The sequence below is a fragment of the Triticum aestivum genome, chromosome 7B (assembly GCF_018294505.1).
Source record: "Triticum aestivum cultivar Chinese Spring chromosome 7B, IWGSC CS RefSeq v2.1, whole genome shotgun sequence".
NCBI classification, from domain to species: Eukaryota; Viridiplantae; Streptophyta; class Magnoliopsida; order Poales; family Poaceae; genus Triticum; species Triticum aestivum.
The window spans coordinates 431,976,535-431,998,495 of NC_057813.1; the positions used below are offsets into that span (position 1 = coordinate 431,976,535).

General features: G+C 44.2%; 2 protein-coding genes across 2 annotated transcripts; one reads left to right on the forward strand and one right to left on the reverse strand.

Moving 5' to 3' along the window:
* The first annotated feature begins 4,950 nt into the window (after positions 1–4,950).
* LOC123162144 (protein S-acyltransferase 8) lies at positions 4,951–8,629 on the forward strand. Its single transcript, XM_044579937.1, has 5 exons — positions 4,951–5,322; positions 5,967–6,152; positions 7,003–7,284; positions 7,409–7,639; positions 7,931–8,629. The coding sequence occupies exons 1-5, from the start codon at positions 5,278–5,280 to the stop codon at positions 8,405–8,407; spliced, it is 1,221 nt and encodes a 406-aa protein (XP_044435872.1). The 5' UTR covers positions 4,951–5,277; the 3' UTR covers positions 8,408–8,629.
* A 272-nt stretch (positions 8,630–8,901) lies between these two features.
* Positions 8,902–12,232, reverse strand: LOC123162143 (tubby-like F-box protein 12). The gene is made up of 5 exons (XM_044579936.1): positions 11,846–12,232; positions 10,678–11,127; positions 10,240–10,327; positions 9,984–10,116; positions 8,902–9,897 (listed from the first exon to the last, which is right to left on the reverse strand). Exons 2-5 carry the CDS (start codon positions 11,044–11,046, stop codon positions 9,111–9,113), a joined length of 1,377 nt encoding a protein of 458 aa, XP_044435871.1. The 5' UTR covers positions 11,047–11,127; positions 11,846–12,232; the 3' UTR covers positions 8,902–9,110.
* Between the last annotated feature and the right edge of the window lie 9,729 nt (positions 12,233–21,961).

The following is a 21,961-nucleotide window of genomic DNA, read 5'->3' on the forward strand; positions in this document are numbered from 1 at the left end:
CCATTTTCTATCTCATCTTTTTACCTGCTCGGTCAATGCCTACTCCTACTCCTAATAAAATAAAATTAACTAATTACTGAAAATGCTATTATTACTAGACTCAGTGCAGATTAGATGTTGGTATTTCTTTGGAAATCCGACACATAGCTATGCCAAAATGCCCTAAGATTGCCCTTGTTCACTGATCCAACTAAAATTGCCACCACCTTCTAAAATTAACTACTACAGTACAGTACTGGATTCAATCTTGCAGTTATGTACCGAGGCTTTAATTATGCATCTTGCTGTGTCAACTGAATCGTATTTCATTTCTCTACTGGTGATGGGTAATGTAATGTGCCTTCCTCCTTAAGTTTCCACCTGCCCCTCCTCCCCTTTGATCAGACAAAGTAGGGCCTCTTTAGTCCAAAACTCAGAGCAGGGCACAAGGTCTCACTGTCCTACGTGCCCGACCTTTTCCCTTTCGGAGGAATATATATCAGCAATATCCACGAAAGCTTGCTGCGCAGCACACATAAGAACGCCTTCTTTTTACACTTGACACATGCTCTGCTACTGCTCCACTGTTTTCTGTCCTCTTTTTCCCTTGCTTTTGTTTGAATTCAATCCAGGTATTGGCATCTGTTTTCCTTTTCCATAAAGACTCATATGTCTGCCCCTTGCCCAAAGGCTCGTATCATCCTAGAGCCTGGAAAGACAAATACACGTTAATTAATTGCAAGTATACATGTGTATAAATGAATCTTTTTTGTTTCAAATAGAATAGAGCATGGAAAAGAGAGAGAGTACCAGGTATAAATAGTTTTTTAGTTTTCTTTGCGTACCACCATGTGTAGTGCTGCCCCATCACACCGTGGATTATGCTACTATGAATAATGTACTGCCAGATTTGTTTAAATATGTAAGCACAGATGCCAACCACTAGTAATTAGGTACAACTGATGCCACCACCTCAAATCTGAAGATGTTCCATACTTGCCTTTGGTTGGTCTAGTTGCCACCTCACAGAGATTCTTGTAAGTATGGCCACTGGCCTCGGTACCCAAATTTAGTAAATTCATGCGGTGGCTGGCTAGGCTTATTGGGTGATTAGACACAAAGATGCTCAAAGCATAATCATCAGAACTAACTCTGTTACACTTCCATTTTTAACAAAAAAAAATTTCACGAGTAGTAGAATAAAGATGCTGAAACCCTCAGACACTGGTGCTTCCCCTTTTATCCATGGGGATGACTTGTCGCAATTAGACTTGGTTCATTTGTTTATTTTCTTTTGCCTCATTAGGTGGTTCGGTGCTCAGTGCATTGAAAATGAAAGGATTCTTGATTCTTGAAGTCCCTGATTGCCAAACAGGCCTTGTTGTAATCATGTCTAGTTCTGGTATTATGCTACCAAGGTGTTGATTGCTTTGGTCTTAAGGAAAGGGAAGGGCCACACTCACTTGGCTTATCATGCCCATCCCGTCGTCTCTTTTTTCAGTCAATGTTCTGAAAGTAGACCTTTTTCATATAAAAAAGATCTTACAATGCAGTGTTTGTGTTGGAGAATTGGAGTACGTTTTTTGAGTAGTTATTTCTAGCCACACTTCACAAGTAGGCTAACATTGTGTTGCAGTTATGAAACAAACCAGTGTTCCTAAAGTATTCTGCTTGCCCTATATCTCGTATACACTTCCAAAGTTATTTTTTTACTGAAAGAAAGAAAACTAAAGAAACAAAGAATAAGCCAACCCAACACAATTTAGCAGGCTGCTACTCTTTTTTCTGTTGGTGTGCAGACATTTTAATTTCCTTCTGCAAAATGCCATTGGTTTCAAACTACATTCTACTGTGGTAATTACTGATTATACAGATAACTGTCTAATTTTCAGTTACCCTTCAATCTCTGTACTAATTGAAAAATATTAACCATGTGAATCTTTGTCTGATTATGGGCAGAATGGTGTTAGGGGCTTGATGCTTGACACTTACGATTTCAACAATGATGTCTGGCTGTGCCACTCATTTGGTGGGAAATGCTACAATATTACAGCATTTGTAAGATTATCCCATCATTAGTTGAACACTTTTCATGCTGTCGTCAGAGCATCTTGTTATTGTATATCTAATCTTAAGTTGGTTCCGTTCAGCAACCTGCCATCAATGTCTTCAAAGAAATCCAGACGTTCCTTGAAGCAAACCCTTCAGCGGTAATCACGGTTTTCCTGGAAGACTACACCGTTGCAGGTTCCCTGCCAAAAGTATTCAATGCTTCCGGCCTCATGAAGTATTGGTTCCCGGTGGCAAAAATGCCCAAGAGCGGTGGCAACTGGCCTTTGCTCAAGGACATGATCAGCCAGAATGAGCGTCTGCTCGTCTTCGCATCAAAGAAAGCAAAAGAAGCAAGCGAGGGGATTCCGTTCGAGTGGAACTACGTCGTAGAAAGCCAATGTAGGGTTCCAACATAAGAAGAAAATAAAATCAGAATGTAAGTTTTTTAATTTTTCGCGCCATTCTCTGTTGATATGTTTTTGCTTTATCCGTGCAGATGGCAATGAGGGTATGGTGGAGGGCAAGTGCCCGAATCGCGCGGAGTCCCCTGCCATGGATTCCAAGAGCCAGTCGCTTGTTCTGATGAACTTCTTCACGACGGACCCGAACCCCACCGGGGTTTGCGGGAACAATTCAACACCACTTGTTAGCATGCTAAAGACCTGCCATGATCTGTCGGGCAATCGGTGGCCCAACTACATCGCCGTTGATTACTACATGGTATGCCAACATGCTAAAGATCCTGTCTAAATGAAGCTTATTTAGTCGTCGATCAGATTGGTTTCTTATAATTTGAATCACGCAGAGGAGCGACGGCGGAGGCGCTCCCTTGGCTACCGATGTGGCTAATGGCCATCTTGTATGTGGTTGTGACAACATTGCTTACTGCAAGGTAAGGACGTTTCTGTCTAACAGTGTTCAGTCCTGTTACATTTCCTACCACCTACTTTTTGATCTCCTTTTGCAACAACTTCTTTAAAGATAATGTTGTGTTTCTTGCAACTGCATGCTCATGTTGTGACCTCTGACTGAGCTGCAGGCCAACTCGACATTCGGAACCTGCGTGATTCCTCCACCCCCACCGCCGTCGCCACCCAGGGCGCCCAAAGGTGGTACGAGCCCAGGCGGCGATCCCAGTGCGGCGGTGGCTCGGCTTCCGGCCTTCCGGTGGAGCTGCTTCCTCGGACTGACGTCCCTGGCTCTGCTCTTCCTCTCTTGAAGGCGCTCTGCTTCAGTTAGCGGGGTGTGCCCCCTTGTGCTGCTTCTGCCATCCTGAGCAGAAAGTTTCTACTTCAGTTTCATTTGTTGGTCACGAGATTGCTCGAGCTGTAAATCATCCCTTAGCTTGCAGAGAAGTTCCACCCGATCAGTGAGTTGTAAATCAAATGTTTCATTTTTGTTATCTAGGGCAGATCCTGCCTCGATCAGAGTTCTGATATATCTCCACATGGCCAGATAGTTTTTATATGTTTTCTTCTCTTAAGAAATCAAATTACTACATCCCAGCTAGGAGAATTGGTTGAAAAACTCTTAAAAACTCAACAAAAAGATGATTAGAAAGAAAGGAAAAAACTAAACAAAAAATACTACCTTCGTTTTTTAGGCTAGTTTAGTTTAGCCTACAAAAGCTTAATATATTTTGAGACGGAAGAGGTAGTACATCCATATGGATCTGAATGAGTGCTGGGGAAGGAAGAGAGGAGGGCCCATGATCCGGCTGGCTGGCTGACTGACTGACTGACAGGTGAAATAGCTGGTCCAAATCCAGAACAGCATCAAATCAAGCAGACAGCATCATGCAGTGAGCAGTGCCAACTATTTACATCGCGTCACATGGGATTGATTGATTAATTTCGCCAATCTATTCTCACACAAGAAACCATGCCCACTTACTCTTATCCTCCAGGAAATCCCAGGTTCTCGTGGTTATTACTGATCATCTGGTCTGAGATGAGCTTCACACACATGCCAGATTATTCTCAATCAGTAGCTAGGCAGGGAGAGAATAGCATCAAACTGAGAGCATATATTCCCTCCCAGGTAGCAAGAATAACCTTTTATTGGCATCGTGAACGTGTTGTTGAAGTTTTGATTTAAATACGTTACTTTTTGCTGGTATTCTTCCAGCGTCAAGGATCGTGTATGATCCACGCGTGGAAAAATTTCTAAAGGCAGTGTAAACTGTGGAGGTGATTAAGCATTTTGCCAGATAGACAAAACTTCTCACCGCTTGATGTTTACAATATAGTACTCCCTCCGTCCCGAACGTTTTTGACACTAGGAGGAAGTAACTGATAATTTTCATAGTAATAATAATAAAAAGAACAGACCCCCTGTGAGAAGCTTCCACGTTAGGTGAGGCGTGGGGAAGGATTATACGAGGCTGCCTCGAACCCAAAAACTCTTGACACAAGTGGGGAGTACTTCACCACTACGCCAGGCCTGCCCTTTCTAACAAAATGAAAATGAAAAAAAAACATATAATTTCATTCATATTCATGATGTGAGTCATAATAATTGAAACATGGATCCTAACCAAGAGAGAGGTCATCATGAATAGTTGTTGACACATGGACCTTAATCAAGGGATCTAAAATGTGATCCTTATGCTATGCCGGATCCCCACTCCAATAGTACCATCGATCGCAGAAACTGCTATTTTTAGGGGCCTGGTAAATTGCCATTTTACTCCAGCACCGGATGATCTGTCGAATATTATGAACAAAAGAAAATATTATGGCATTTATTATACTGTATACTATTATCAGAAAGAGAAAGAAAAAGAGAGAGACATACGAGAGAAAAGTGTCCCAGGGAACAAAGAACAGATTCTTTGGTAGTACTCCGGCGTAACGACGTTGCCTCCTCCCCTCGTCTAGAGTCTAGACCCATAGGCATAGCCCATCTAAAGATCAAATCTTTTAGTTTTGCCAGCCAGATATCTCGTCTCATCTCATCTCTGTCACACCGAGGAAGAAGACCCAGCGCCAGCGCCAGCGGCGATTGATGGCATCTCGCTCCCGTGCCCCCCTGGCCGTGGCCCTGTCCCCTCTCCCTCACCCTCTCTAGACGAAATCTACGAGAGAGGGAGAGGTGGGGAGAGATAAGAAGAGTTCCTCCCAGTGGAGAGAGGGAGAGGTCGGAGGAGTACAAGGGCTGGTTGCGGCTGCGGCTGCGACTGCGACTGGTGGATTCCATTTCTTCCCTTCTTGGTCCGGGGCGGCGGCGGCGGCGGGCGGCGCGGCCATGGCCAAGCAGCTGCGGGTCTACCAAGTCTGGAGAGGCAACAACGTACGTGAGATTAGATTACTCCCTTTATTCTTGCCCCCCTTCTTCCTTCTTGGATAGTTGGATTCAGAAAATCCGTGTTGCTCTGGATCGATTGGCGGTGGCCGCCGCCGCAGTGCCATCTCTGCCACTCCTTCTGATTTGTTGTCTTCTTTCTGTCTAACCTGGCGAGTAAGAAGTGGGAACGGGGTAACTGCTCCTGGATAAGGCCCGTATCTTTATCTGTTAGCTGGTTACTCGATTGATTTGCGGGTGATTTGTATATTAAACTGCATACACTGCTGACGAGACGGTGAATAAACTATTGTGGATCGGTTTGGAGCTTGGGTGCCATTGTAAATGGCGACCGTCCTCTCCCCACCAATAAGATAATCCAATTGGGAGGTCCAGGTTCTTGTCTTTGTGCAGACCCTGTTGCTGCTAATCCAACCAGGGCTCAGGCTGCTTAGAAAATCATGCACAGGGCTTGCAAACATACTCCATCAGTTCAAGGGTTTAATGGAAGGGAAGGGCAATTTAGAGGGGCAAAGGGGGAGGGGGCTTGCACGACATAAACTTTGTTGACATCTTCACTCTGCTCATGATGTTGTAGTGTTTTGTGTCATGAAGCTGTCGAATGTTTCAATGACGTCTCTCATTTTCTTCAGATAATCTGGTGTGGTGGGAGATTGATCTTTGGACCAGATGCCAAGGCCACTCTACTATCTTTCTCGCTGATCGTGGCCCCTGTTGTTGTCTTCTGCATCTTTGTGGGCAAAAATCTCATTCACATCTTTCCTGCATATAACGCAGGGTATGCAATTCTGGTTGTTACCGTAGTCCTGACAATTCATGTGAGTAAGCATTCTTCGCCTATCTACTACAGAGTTATGCTGAGGGTTTTGGATAGGTTGGTAGGATTTGTGTTCATCACAGATCATGTGTTTGCTTTGTTCAGTTGGAGAAAAGTCCTGAATGGCGACACATTTTCTGAGAGCTTCAACGTAAAAGTAATTTGCAAGATGCAAGATATCATGTAACTAGTAAAAGTTAAGCACACTTGCATGTCAACATGTTTGGCAAGGTGTAGTTTTGTGGCTAGCAGTTAGTTCAAGGCCATTATGATCATACAGCAGCAGTTAATGGTTAAAGTGCACTAAGCCATCACTATCTTTTGGCCATGATTGCATTTAAGACTTTGTGATGTGGATATAGTTGCGAACATGCTAATGACCTAGTTTCTTATCAAGGGAACCTTGGATGATACCTTTTCGCTTAGTTACAAAGTAGTGTAGATCAACCTTGGCATAGATGATACATCAATTGAATTTTGTTTGTAACTGCACAATATATGTGAAACTGTAATTTCTCTCATCAGCCAATAAAACACTGTACTTGGCTCTACTGGTCAGAGCATTTTGTGATCTTTTCATCTTCCTTTTTCACCTACACATGTTTCATGCATGGTTCTATATTTATTTCCTGTGTTGGAAAACCCACGCCTCAGTTTTGTTGTTGGTTTGGTCTATTCACTAGTAGTTTTATCTATATTCTGCTCTTGCAAACTAATTTATCTGTTTACGATACCGTTCTCCATGAGTTATGTTCTCTCAACAGTACAAGTTATTTTGTGAATTTTACTTCATGCTACTTTATAAACAACTGCCAAATTATAGTATCCTCTCTGCAAAATCTGATTGTTAGGTACTGTTACTGCTCTTCTTGACCTCATCTCAAGATCCAGGTATTGTACCAAGGAATTCAAATCCACCTGTGGAGGAATTTTCTCATGATTCTTCAGCTCCTCATACTCTCCAGTTCCCTCGGATAAAAGAGATCATGGTCAATGGTGTGCCCGTGAGAGTAAAATATTGTGAAACTTGCATGCTATATCGGCCTCCTCGTTGCTCCCACTGTTCCAAATGTGATAATTGTGTCGAGCGGTTTGATCACCACTGCCCTTGGGTTGGTCAATGTATTGGACAGGTTTGTTGTGCTGATTTATTTATCCTTCTCAAAGAATCAAACTAGTTATTTAACCATTGGCTACCTGACAGCCCTTACTGTCAAAACAATCTCAGCTTATCTGCATTTATGTTCACCTTTGCAGCGCAATTACCGCTACTTCTTCTGGTTTGTTTGTTCGGCAGCAATCCTGTGTTTCTATGTATTTACAATGTCTGCATTATATATCAGTCTTCTCATGAAGGATCATCGTTCAGTGGTGGAGGCAATTAAAGCATCTCCAGCATCAGTGGCAGTCATGGGATACTGTTTCATTTGTTTCTGGTTTGTTGGTGGTCTCACCGGATTCCACTCTTACCTCATTGCAACAAATAAGGTTAGTCCCCTAAACCTATGAAGTCAATGTTAAGGCATACCTCACACGAAAACATTGGTACATGGACTGCCTTGAGATACAATGTAGAAAGTTCCTATGTTCAGCTATCTACTCTCAAATAAGGATAAGATATAATGCTTACACTGGCTAATCTGAAATGTAGTGAATCTCATTGGATGATTTTTCCATGGCAGATATTTTTATGCATTGCTGAAATAATAAGAACTTTTATGTTTATTTCAATAACAACTTTATTAAACTTGATTAAATTTTCACTTCCTTTTTCTCAAGACAACATATGAGAATATCAAGTACAAGTACAGCAACCAACCCAATGCGTTTGACCTTGGTTGCATACACAATTGCTTCGAGGTCCTGTGCACGAAAAGGAAGCCTTCTAGGATCAACCTGCGAGCCATCGTTCAAGAGGAACATGTTGCGTCCCTGCCACGAATCAGCCGTTCCAGTGTGCCCGAAGATGAGACGCCCCACCGTCCACGAGCCAAAGTGGAGGATGACCTTGAGATGGGCCTCGACATCCTGAAGACCTCACGGCGCCGGTCAGATGAATTGAGTGACTTAGAGCTGGGCACTACAAGCAATGGTGCAAGATATCGCAGAAGTGATTCAGACACTGAGATCCCGGTTATGACCAGAACCATTACTGAGAGCTCCGATCAAACTAGGGATCTGGACTTCTATTCAGTGACCAACGCTGCACATCCCTCGTCTCCTGAGCAGAGGCAGCTCCCCGATGAACTCCGCTGATTGTATATGAGCGTGCCGTTGCAGTGAGAAATAGTTTTCAGGGGCAAACCAACAAGTTGCTCGTCAGTGAGGGCCGCGGGGTGTTTGAAATTTGGATGAATTTGGCATATGCTCTCTGCTGCCTTCTTTTTGTAGGATCTGGGGAATGTTGATTGATTGGTGATAGGTCTCTTTCTGTAAACATCTCAGTTATGCATTTTATGAAGGTTTTAAGAGATTGTAGGGTTTTTTTTGCAAGATTCCAGGAAGAGTATCTGAAGATAGTCGACTGTGGATTGTTAATTGTACATAATTTTCATAGGTGTAGACCATTGAACTGTATAATTATTTCTCCTGCCTAAATGCTTCTTCCACCGGCCATCTGATGATCCCAGAAAGCCATTTGCTGCTTTGACATGCAGAATTTTAATCCCTATTGACTGCTTGCAGCACGATTTATTACAGATGACTTCATGCGAGTACACGCCATTGGCCAGGGGAGAAAAATGCACGCATATTCAAAGATGTTTATATCTTTTGCTGATACTTACAATGTACAGTAAAGTTCAGAGGCATGAAAAACATAGCAACAACGAAACCTTTATATTTCTTGCCATTCTTGACACTCGGGGAAATAAACAAGTAAATCAACAACAGCAATAGAGAAAGAAAAAGATCTTGATGGACTTATCACGTAAACACTTGTGCCACTGTACTGGTCTATTCATTCACAGGCCAGTTTGGTGTCGAAGCTGGTCAAGCAGATGGCGAACGCCTGGAATGCCGAGAGCGGGTACCGGTAGTCCATGGTGAACATGTCCTTGGTAACCTTACCGAACTGCAGGATCACCTTCTCGTGATCGGACGTCGAGGACGACGATGAACTTGACGGCTGGAGCTGCTGCTGCTGGGGCGGCTGTGAAGGTTCCGACGGCGGCACAGCAGCGGCCGTCACCTCTGGCGCGGCTGCCGTCAGCTGGAAGTTCTTCACGGAGGCCACCGTCACCCTGCCTCGGAAGTTGAGGCACCAGCACTGCAGCTGCTCATGCCATCTCGGCACCTTGTTGCGGAGAACCAATGGCCTCTCCTTGGCCTCCCCATCTTCCTCCTCTCGACGCAACCCACCACTTACATCTGAGAATCGGGAGCTTGAGAAGCGAGAGCTGCTGAAGTCTGCCATGGAGAACCTGGAGGAGGCGTTCGTGCTGCGGAAGGACTCGTCGAACGGACCGGGGAGCAGTTGCTGGGGTTGCCCAGGCACCACACCATCCGGGTCGACTGCAGAGGCCGGGATGGAGTGCATCGTGCACTGCATACGCCTCGGCCCCCTGGTGCCCAACACATTGAGCTCGTAATTCACCTGGGCAATGGGGTAGCTACCGGTGGGCACCTTTGGGGAGACCCTCCTGGAAGAGATGCGGCGGCTGCCTCGCTGGCATGGGACGAGGCTCCCGGCATTGTATGGCGGCTGAGTGTCGTAGACGATGAACTTGGTGCCGAGGAAATTCGACCTGTTGGTGTACATACAATATCAGATCTAAATCACCGAATGTTAGATAAATAGATAGTAAGAACATCGTGAAGGAAGGTACTTGACCTCATTTTTCCAACATAGCCGTTGCTTGACCGCGAGATGTTTTTAGAATCCACAGAAATTACGTATTCGGTATATGTTGTCCGTCGATTCCTCTTAGCTGCTAGCAGGAACTTTCCGTTCTCACTAAGCACAGCTACATGCCACATAACATATAATCAGCACAGTATCCAGCAACGTTGACTACCAGGTTACTAAAGCAATGCACACAGCAATTGTTTAGTGTGAGATTAATGAGAGAAGCAGCACATATGCTTACCAGGGCTAAGGCAGAGGTAGAGATAATAGGTTAGTGTTGATTTGTCCCTTCTAATGAAGCACTGGATTAATCCATCTCGAGGTCCTGGCTGTAGATAAAACATCAAATCAGAGTCAGACAGGTGCAAACTTTCATATGTACGGAGTACTATGTAGGCACGTCTTTCTCACTTAAGAAGCCTCTATCTGCTAGTACTTTTCAGTAGGCAAACTTTTCTAAGCAGGCATATCTTACTTTTCAATTGTCTACGAGAAAATTGCTACAAATTACTAGGTAAGCATACCAACTACTATTATGTCGATTTCTTAAGAGATTCATGCGACCACTGTTTCCCAGTTTCAATTTTTTATTTAGACTGTTAACATGAGAAAAAAAATACAAGCTACCCATCATGAACGACAGCTGCAAATATTCATGATAATTCACTTGGATGTTTACCTGTTTAAGCGACACCGGAAAAGTGAGTTTCCCACAGAACTCCGGGCTCTGAACTATATCTTTACAGATCTCTCTCCACGCGCTGCAGACCGCCGCACAAGCGACGACATCTTTGCGCGAGGGCCAAGTGCTCTCGCCTTCCTCCAGCCTTTTCATCACATCACGAAGTAATTCAGGAGGAAGACCAACCCAGCCATTCTGATCAGCCACCACAGCTCCGCCGTGCGGCTCACCCGGTGGCCCGAAAGACTTCCCCCGGTGATGATGGCCGGAAAGACCAGGGAGGCCTGAAATCCTCACGTCAAAGCCCCGCCTTGATAAGCTTCCGAAGCTCTCTCTAACATCCCGGACTATGCTGCGGAAAGACATATCTGCCGGAGACTCTGCAATGACAACCAGAACTTCACCGATCTCCTAGCAGCCAAGGTCTTCTGAATGAGCTTTCCGTCACTGCATATACACAAGGAAAGCGAATGGGAGGAAGATTAGCGTGTAGTGGTGCTGTAAACTACTCATCATCCACTAAGTAAAGCAATCGGCACTTATAGACTAAGGAATCGCGGACTAGAGATTACTAATACAGCTTCGTTACTAATAGCATTCTGGTTTGAATAGTCTCGAGTCAGTGGGCTACCGGTTCTAGTCGCGCACTGAATGCACGATAGATGATGGGAAATTGGCTACACAGACAGCCAACTCTCTGATGGCGATGGGTGGATGGAAAAAACAAAGCCCTCTGATGGCGAAAGGCTAACAGAAGGCGCCATTTTACTGGTATAAATAAACCTGATCATGTCACACGGCAGGCATGGCACCACAATTTTGACCCACTGCTCTCAGAGGAACAAAGTTTGACCTTTTTATCCTTTATGACCTGCAGTGCAGTTGCATAGTATATCTCTTTGCTACTGTGGCAGGTACAAGATCTACAGAAACTTCAGAGAAACCTGTACTTCTATGTTGTGAAATGGAAGGGGAAAAAGAATTTACAATTCATCTAAGCGTAAACAAATGAAAATAAACATGGAATGAAACAATCAGAGCGATGCAAACTTATATGCTAGAAGCCTGCTGCAAAAAGTGGAGGAATTGGACGCCAGAAATGGAGGCGTTGGTGGATGCAGAGGAGGAAGAACTGAAGGAGGAGGAGCGGAGAGGAGATCCCAACCTTTTGCGGCCCAGGCCAGCAGCGAGCGATCTCTCCTCCTCTTTCCCCAAAGCCCCCGCCAAAGAAGACGGACAGGGGAGCAAAAGCGACGAGCTTTCCACCTGTGATTGAACCCGCGACCTTTTCCTCCAGCGAGAAAAAGGCTTTCCGGCGCGAACTTTGCTCCAAAAGATGCGCAGGAAAAGCTGGAACGGCACCGGATGGAGGAAGAGCCGATCTTCTGCCGCCGCTGCGGCGGAGGTGAGGCCGGAGGCGAGAGGGGATTTGGGAAGCGAGGCGAGGGGATTTATGGAGGGATTGATGAGATGGGGAAATGGGACTTGGTTTGGAGGTCGGTAGGGGAGGGGGGAGAAGGAAGACCGGGCGGAGAGGGAGGAGGGGAGCGAATCGTGAGAGGATTCCTTTTTTTTTTTGGGGGAAATAAAAAGGTTTTGTTTCACATGACCACCTCACCAACCAGCCCAGCACATTGGCCGGCCGGCCGTCGTGTACTTTTGCGGTACTCCGATTATACAAATGTGCACATCTGCTGACTGCTACGAGTACATTATACGGATCGACTTTTACCGTACTACACGAACGAGTTTGCTGGATTCCGAAAAGCCTGATGTTGTGTTTAGCTGTAGATGACCGAAATCGCAAAGGAAATTGAAGAAAGTCCAGTCCAGTGCCAGATTAGTCTACACTGCAGACAGACAGAGAAGCCAATTCAGCGGTATCTCATCCTCTTCTGCTTACTTTCACACTCCCCTCCCTGCATGATGGGACTAGGGGCAGAGTAAGACGTTTTCAAAATAAGACTAGAGTGTCTTTAAATAACAAGAGTAGAGTATTGATTGGTGCCTTCGGCGTCGATGAACAGTACATATATGCTAGATAAGCCACGTATGACTTTCTGGATCTCCATCTGGCAAAGGTACCTATCTACTCTATCTATTTTCGCTAACTACTCCGTTCAAGTAATATCAATTTTAAATACTTCTATGTATTTGTAGTTGTCGCTAGGTGGTCCACATACCTGTTTATAATTGTTGTTACTTACAATGTTCCATTTTCCTGCAGTGATATGCAAAAGTTTCTTCCATAATATTAATAAATAATTGATTTGGGCATCGGTTTCCTGCACTTCAGGTTGACATTTTTTTTAAACTGAGGCAAATAAATAAAAGAGAATATAGTTTGTTACAAGCCACTGAAATACACGACATGCGGATTACTCGCGAGCGGTAAAAGATCCTAATCTCTTAGCTCCGGCGATGACCCAAAAGTTTGCCTCGGTGGAGATGGACGAAAGCAAGATTGGCGGTGGAGCACTCTTATGCTTAAAAATCCTTGCGTTCCGCTCGTTTCAAACTGTCCAAGAGACAAGCATGGTGATTGAGGCCTTGGCTTGACGATCTGGCGTTCCTTCGACGCAAGTGCTTGCCCACCAATCTTCAACCGTTTCAAAGAAGGGCCAAGCGAAAGTGTCGAGAGAGGGCAAACATCACAATTTGGCCATCCTCGCTTTGCCAATTTATCCGCCGTCCAGATTCTATCTTGAAGAGCTAGCCAAGTAAAAAATTCCTCAGGTTGACTTTAGAGATGCCGTGAGATGGATTGTCCACACATGATCTTTGGCTCTTTGCAGCGGCCATTACATTTTTGTCAATGCTATGTTGCTAATATTCGTAACGACGATGCATATATGGAGCAGAAGCGTCTAGTGCTGGCCGTGGATGACTCTCACCCGTGTCCACATAAACAAACTGCTACTGCTTGTCTGGCAGCGTACATAGCTAAATCTCTCTTTTTTAAGCCACGTGCGTAGCAGTGTCGACACATATGACTATGTGGGTCAAGAGAAAAAAAATAACAATGTCGACACCAAATTATTTTTTGTTGGCTAGTTCAAAATACTCATCACACATGCAGGTGCGAATGCCTCAACGTCATCCAAGAAAACGGACTATAGTGACTTTCTTCTCACACCGGGTCTTCTGCGGGCCTCCTTCAGCAGGAGGGGGTTTGTTGCACGCAGGATCGGCCAGACACATATTGTGGACCGTTGATTTGTGGCAGGGTTTGCAAAATTATTTGTGTATACTGTCTGTTTTCTCTCGTATAGCGCTTTCTATATGTGTGTGATGCGCTTGTAAATGGGAAGCGATATAGTACCTCTTTGTGTGAGGCAGCATAACAATGGACGAAGAGGGGACTAATGTTGAGAAATATCAAGTGTTGTACAGAAACAATTCATTGTGCTTTTCTTCTTGCTTGTTGTCTATTCTTGTAGTACTACCCTATTCTCCTGCAAGAACACTTGTCTTGGACGAACAATTGTGTAGAAGAAAAGGCAGCGAACCTTTGCTTTTCTCAGCGATTGAAATACATCAACGACATTAACAACAAGAGGAGAGGCATATCTGGAGCTTTTGCTCAAAAAGTTGGTTCTTGTTGTATATTTGATCTACATTGATGTTTCTTGTTGCTGGACCTTTTGAATCTGTTTATTTTGTGATTACTCAGATTGTTTTGTTGCTAGACCTCTTGAATCTGTTTACTACATGCTGAATCACACTGTTGATGGTTATGCTGCTAGTTGTTTGTTCTTCTACCCCGCTTGTTCTCTTCGGAGAACTCTTACTTGGACTTATTCAATTTGACTAGTAGCAAATAGTCTGATCTCGGATCTAACAACAAATAAAAGAGTGACACTAGCTTTACTTATCAAAAAAGTTTTGTGTTAAGTTGCACGGAGATAGAAACTTAATATTGCTAGTAAGTTACTATGACTGAAACTTAAGTAATTCATCGATTTGATTTATTTATTCATTATAGTTCGTACCTACTAATATTAAAAATACCCTGATGTGCAATCACTACTAGGAAAGTGCTTATATATCTTTTTTAGAAGAGAAAGTGCTTATATGTGGTGACCGTGTTATGGACTAGGGGTGCCTCAACTTACAGCAGGCCTAACTAGGACAGCCTGGTGCCCTAGGTCAGTTATGTCATGGGTCAATCAACTCGGCCCATGGCTTCATAACGTTGTGGGCCCGAAAGACTTGAAGTACAAGGCAAGACAAGCAGTGTACAGAGGGCTCCTCCTAACTGACCTAGAACATGTAACCTTAGATCCCAATACCCATATAAGTCAGGGTCAAGCTAGTCACATAAGAACAACATTAGAACCATAGAGCTTTAATCAATCCATATCTTTCTAATGCCCTATTTAGTCCGCAAAGCGTTAAAGGACCACAAGACGCGCACGACCATGATGCTTGCTGCCTGTGATATTGTTGGGATTCCCTGAAGAGGAAGGGTGATACGTCTCCGTCGTATCTATAATTTTTGATTGTTCCATGCCAATATTCTACAACTTTCATATACTTTTGGCAACTTTTTATATTATTTTTGGGACTAACATATTGATCCAGTGCCCAGTGCCAGTTCTTGTTTGTTGCATGTTTTATGTTTCGCAGAAAACCCATATCAAACGGAGTCCAAACGGGATAAAAATGGACGGAGAATTATTTTGGAATGTTTGTGATTTTTGGGAAGAAGAATCAATGCAAGACGGTGCCCGAGGTGGCCACGAGGGTGGCCCACGCCACCACTCCAGGTGGGCGCGCCCCCCGCCCTCGTGGGGCCCTCGTAAGGCGGTTGATGCTCTACTTTGGCCGCAAGAAAGCTAATTTTTAGAAAAATATCTGAGCAAAGGTTTCAATCCAATCAGATTTATGGATCTCCGGATATAAAAGAAACGGTGAAAGGGTAGAATCTGGGAACGCAGAAACAGAGAGAGACAGAGAGATAGATCCAATCTCGGATGGGCTCTCGCCCCTCACATGCCATGGGACCCAAGGACCAGAAGGGAAACCCTTCTCCCATCTAGGGAGAAGGTCAAGGAAGAAGAAGAAGAAGAAGGGGGGCTCTCCCCCCTTTCTTCTGGTGGCGCCGGAGCGCTGCCGGGGGCCATCATCATCACCGCGATCTACACCAACACCTCCATCATCTTCACCAACGTCTCCATCACCTTCCCCCATCTATATTCAACGGCCCACTCTCCCGTAACCCGCTGTACCCTCTACTTGAACATGGTGCTTTATGCTTCATATTATTATCCAATGATGTGTTGCCATCCTATGATGTCTGAGTAGATTTTCGTTGTCCTATCGATGATTGATGAATTGCTATGATTGGTTTGAGTTGCATATTTTATTATTGGTGTTATCCTATGGTGCTCTCTGTGTCGCGCAAGCGTGAGGGATTCCCGCTGTAGGGTTTGCAATATGTTCATGATTTGCTTATGGTGGGTGGTGTGAGTGACAGAAGCACAGACCCGAGTAAGTAGGTTGTTTGCGTATGGGATAAAGGGGACTTGATACTTTAATGCTATGGTTGAGTTTTACCTTAATGATCTTTAGTAGTTGTGGATGCTTGCTAGAGTTCCAATCATAAGTGTATATGATCCAAGAAGAGAATGTATGTTAGCTTATGCCTCTCCCTCAAATAGAATTGCAATAGTGATTACCGGTCTAGTAAAGTAGTCAATTGCTTAGGGGCAATTTCACAACTCCTACCACCACTTTTCCACACTCGCTATATTTACTTTATTGCTTCTTTATCTAAACAGCCCCTAGCTTTTATTTACGTGCTCTTTATTATCTTGCAAACTTATCCTATCACACCTACAAAGTACTTTTAGTTTCATACTTGTTCTAGGTAAAGCGAACACTAAGCGTGCGTAGAGTCGTATCAGTGGCAAATAGGACTTGAGAGAGTATTTGTTCTACCTTTAGCTCCTCGATGGGTATGACACTCTTACTTATCGAAAGAGGCTATAATTATCCCCTACACTTGTGGGTTATCAAAGGGTGATGTAGTATAGTACTCCCCCCGTCTCAAAATAAGTGTCTCAGTTTTGTACTAACTTTAGTACAAAATTGTATTGCAGTATTGCAGTTGAGACACTTATTTTGAGACGGGGAAGTAGTAAAAAATATTTCCCACAGCTAAGAATCAAGGTTTATTGAACCAATAGGAGACACCACACAAACGATGTGAATGGTACATGCACACACACAAAGCAAATACTTATCCCCTTGTTCTCGTCAATTGTAAGGATTAAATGTGATAGTGGTAAAAATATAAATAAAATAAAATAAAACAAAAGCAAAATAAAACAACGAGCATTTTTTAGGGTTTCAGTAAATATGAAGAATAGCCCCGGGGGACATAGGTTCACTAGAGGCATCTCTCTCATAAGCATAGCAACGGTGGGTAAGACAATTGTTGTTGGTCAATTGACAGAATAACACATAGTTATGATGATTCTTTATGGCATGATTCATATATAGGCATTACGTTCATGACAAATAGACTATATAATCCAACTGCATCTACTACTATTACTCTACCCCAAGACCGCTATCCAGCAATGCATCTCAACTTATTCAGTTCATGATAAACAGAGTAACGCTTTAAGCAAGATGACATAGTGTTGACAAAGTAAGATCAAACACTATGTTCGAACCCCGTCGTTTTATCCTTAGTAGCAACAATACAATACGTGCCTTGCAAATCCTCCTGTCATAGAGTAAGGACACTGCAAGATTGAACCTACCACCAAGCACCACTCCCACTGAAGATAAATCAATCTACTTGGCCAAAAAAATCTACTTGGCCAAAAAAGACGAATAGATCAGAGAGAAATACAAGGCTATAAAATCACACATAAATAGATCTCAAAAGGTTTCAAATACTTTCAGTGAATAATCTGATCATAAACCCATAATTCATCGAATCCCAACAAACACGCCGCGAGAATTACATCAAATAAATCTCCAAGGAGATCATTATATTGAATATCAAAGAGAGAGAGAGAGAGAGAGAGAGAGAGAGAGAAAGAGAGAGAGAGAGAGAGAGAGAGAGAGATCTAGATACTGCTATCACTAGTGCAGGATGGTGCTAACGCGACACATGTATCAGAGGGCTTTTGACCAAACGGTGTGCGATGCATGAATCGCAAACGATATCATAACAAAACCGTTACCAATAAGACGAACTGTGTGCGATGGCGGAGACATCAAGCACAATTTAGATTAGAGTCGCGCATGCGATACATGGCATACAGTTGGTCTATACGAACGGTTTGCGATGAGCCAAAACAACATAAACGGTTAGCCAAGTCAAAGTGTATGTGATAGATGGCATATAGTTCACTCGGATGAACTGTTTGTGATTAGCCAAAACAACAAAAACGATCACCTAGCTCAAGGCGTGTGCGATAGATGGCATATAGTTCACTCGAATGAACTATTTGCGATGAGCCAAAACAACAGAAACGGTCAGCCAGATCAAGATGTGTGCGATAGACGGCATACAGTTCACTGGGATGAACTGTTTGTGATGAGCCAAAATAAACAGAAATGATTCGGCTTAACAAGATGTGTGTGATACGCGGTGAGCAGGTCAGTACTCAGAACTGTGTGGAAAGACAGATAATAACACAGACGATTCCTCCTAGTAACTCTTATGTGTTGTGGGCAAACACTGGTTGGTATACAATTGTCAGCGATTGATGAAATCATCATCGACGGGTTCCCTAGTTTCGTCCGTGTGCGATGTGATTTTCTTCGTCTATAGAAGAACAACATATGTACTTATAAGAACATGATTGCATAACCAAATTAAACATCCAATTACATAAGTGACTATACACAACATTCACACACACCTCAATAAACAAATAAACGCTTACTAAACTAGGAGAAGTGGTCATCGATCTAATCATCTACTTCTTGTTGTGATGGCGCTTGCCATTGCTCTGCTTCCGGATGGATCCCTCACTGCTTTGGTAATGAAAGAGGCACTTCCTCATGTCAACGACCCATTTGTACATCCCATAGCTCGTGTATGCCTCCTTGGCCGCGTACATGATGTGGTATTTGTCTAGTTTCTCCATCCAGGTCGAGTGCCAAGCAAGCTTGTCCTTGTTGCAGGCATCCTTCATGTCTTTGAAGTAGGGGTCGATGATGGCCTGAGTGAGGTGAACCAGTGAGTCCTTCTCATACTTCTTGCTATCCCAGATCTTGTGTTGGCCTTGGATGTTGACAAGATTCTCACAGACAATTCCTGAATTCTTGAGCACCTTTACATCATTGGTAGTGTCCATCGTAGCGAACCTGTAGTGGGGGTTGTTGACAAACCTGGCAAAACACTCGCGAGGCCTTGTGGCTAGGAAGTAGTGTTAGACGAGGACACGATTGCACACACACATCTAGGCGATGGCGGCCTCTAATGATACCCGACACAAGCGTGGGTGTACTTGAGGTCGAACCCAGCCACTTTGTACTTCTGGGCAGCAAGCAACAGCTCCATAGTGTGGATGGAGTTCTCCACCCGGATTGGATCGTTGGTGTACACCACTGAGAGCTTTGTGAACCGTCTATGGGTGTCCACTATGGCATGCATGGTGAACTGCCGCTCGTCGTCGGCAGCCGCTGGGAGCGCAATTGGAGTCGCGCAAGATACCCTCTATGTATTTGTCGTCGTGTGTGTGCTTCTTGCAATGTTGGGACGCGGTCGAAAGGTTGAAGAGACACAAGGGTTAAATGGGCATTGTAACAATGGGCACCGGACGACCTGTAGTCGTCACGTATTATCACCGCGTTCCTAGCAAACGATTCTAGTACATGCTTGAGCATCCACACACGTTTCGTTTGACCATGTGTGGGCTTGAAGAGGCGCCAAATGTATCGTTGGTGAGCATGTTCCCGCGCAACTGCGCAAGCTTCCGCCCGACTCGTTTGGCCACGCGTCGGCTCGAAGAGGGGTCAATCATGGGAGTTTATTGGCAAAAGCTTTGCAAAAATGAAGTGTGTGGAATGACTTAAAGCAGCGCACACATTCGACAATAAGTTTACCTGTGGGTGATGAGGTCAAAGTTACACAGACAGGTAATGATGGACACTCGTGGGCGATAATACTACCCTCTACAAGGCACACAGTTGAAGAAACCAATTTTGTACAATAATGTCGAATCTTGATGTTGAGTCCACAATATAGATCGTTTGCAATGAGATTGACAGGGGAAACACATTCGAGAATGGAAAATGAAATCAAGTCCATTTAGGTCCAGATATTAATCGTACATTGCATATTAAGGTCAAAATAGTACTACCAATATACAAATCTCATACAATGCCATTTTAACAATTGTACCACTTCTACTTTTACCCTGCCTCCTGACAGATTGACCCATTTGCACTTAAATAAAGGGACGTTAAAATCATGTCCATAGTCAAGTTCCCATATGTCCACTATATAACCATAATATGTGTCCTTTCCCCTCTTCATTGCTGCATCAAAGCGGACACCACTGTTTTGGTTGATGCTCTTTTGATCTTGGGCGATCGTGTAAAATGTATTTCCATTTATCTTGTACCCTTTGTAAGTCATTATAGTCGAAGATGGTTCCCTCGCCAATGAGTACAGCTCATCAGAAACAGTGTTGTCACCCCTGAGACGTGTTTGCAACCAACTGCCGAAAGTCCTGATGTGTTCACATGTAATTCAGTCGTCACACTGGACGGGATGTTTGGAGCGCAGGATGTTCTTGCGTTCATCAACATACGGGGTCACCAAGGTAGAATTCTGTAGAACTGCGTAGTGTGCTTGAGACCAAGAATGCCCGTCCCTACATATTATTGAGTCCCCTCCTAGCGTGCCTTTTCCACTCAGTCTCCCCTCATACCGTGATTGAGGGAGACCTATCTTCTTAAGGTCATTAATGAAGTCAACACAAAACCCAGTGACATCCTCTGTTTGATGGCCCATGGAGATGCTTCCTTCTGACCTAGCACGGTTACGGACATATTTCTTTAGGACTTCCATGAACCTCTCAAAGGGGAACATATTGTGTAGAAATACAGGGCCCAGAATGACAATCTCGTCGACTAGATAAACTAGGACGTGCGTCATGATATTGAAGAAGGATGGTGGGAACACTAGCTCGAAACTGACAAGACATTGCGCCACATCACTCCTTAACCTTGGTAGGATTTCTGGATCGATCACCTTCTAAGAGATTGCATTGAGGAATGAACATAGCTTCACAATGTCTAATCAAACATTTTCTGGTAGAAGCACCGTCAATGCAACCGGAAGTAGTTGCGTCATAATCACGTGGCAGTCATGAGACTTTAGGTTCTGAAACTTTTTCTCTGCCATATTTATTATTCCCTTTATATTCGACGAGTATCCAGACAGGACCTTCATACTGAGCAGACGTTCAAAGAAGATTTCCTTCTCTTCTTCGGTAAGAGCGTAGCTGGCAGGACCTTCATACTGCTTTGGAGGCATGCCGTCTTTTTCGTGCAAACGTTGCAGGTCCTCCCTGATACGTTCATTTTGCATCATGCTTTTATATCAATATTTATTGCATTATGGGCTGTTATTACACATTTTATCTCAATACTTATGGCTACTGTCTCTTATTTTACAAGGTTTACCATGAAGAGGGGGAATGCCGGCAGCTGGAATTCTGGCTGGAAAAGGAGCAAACATTGGAAACCTATTCTGCACTGCTCCAAAAGTCCTGAAACTCCACGAAACATGTTTTTGGAATTAATAAGAATTATTGAGTGGAAGAAATACATCAGGGGGGCCACACCCTGGCCAGGAGGGTGGGGGGCGCTCCCACCCCTACTGGGCGCGCCCCCTGTCTCCTGAGCCCCCTGGTGGCCCCCGGTGTCCATCTTCTGCTATATGAGGGCTTTTACCCTGGAAAAAATCGTGGGCAAGCTTACGGGATGAAACTCTGGCGCCACGAGGCGGAACCAATCTAGGGCTCCGGCGGAGCTGTTCTGCCGGGGAAACTTCCCTCCGGGAGGGGGAAATCATCACCAACGATCCTCTCATCGGGAGGGGGTCAATCTCCATCAACATCTTCACCAGCACCATCTCCTCTCAAACCCTAGTTCATCTCTTGTATCAAATCTTGTATCCAAACCACAAATTGGTACCAGTGGGTTGCTAGTAGTGTTGATTACTCCTTGTAGTTGATGCTAATTGGTTTACTTGGTGGAAGATCATATGTTCAGATCCTTTATGCATATTATTACTCCTCTG

What these genes read in the sequence shown, in the direction of transcription:
- LOC123162143 (XM_044579936.1), bottom strand. Translation starts at nt 11,046, where the DNA reads ATGTCTTTCCGCAGCATAGTCCGGGATGTTAGAGAGAGCTTCGGAAGC. An exon ending in CTACCTCTGCCTTAGCCCTG is followed by an intron (nt 10,117 to 10,239) that starts GTAAGCATATGT and finishes TGTGGCATGTAG; the next exon opens with CTGTGCTTAGTGAGAACGGA. An exon ending in GGCTATGTTGGAAAAATGAG is followed by an intron (nt 9,898 to 9,983) that starts GTCAAGTACCTT and finishes GTACACCAACAG; the next exon opens with GTCGAATTTCCTCGGCACCA.
- LOC123162144 (XM_044579937.1), top strand. Translation starts at nt 5,278, where the DNA reads ATGGCCAAGCAGCTGCGGGTCTACCAAGTCTGGAGAGGCAACAAC. An exon ending in CCGTAGTCCTGACAATTCAT is followed by an intron (nt 6,153 to 7,002) that starts GTGAGTAAGCAT and finishes TCTGATTGTTAG; the next exon opens with GTACTGTTACTGCTCTTCTT. An exon ending in TTGGTCAATGTATTGGACAG is followed by an intron (nt 7,285 to 7,408) that starts GTTTGTTGTGCT and finishes TCACCTTTGCAG; the next exon opens with CGCAATTACCGCTACTTCTT.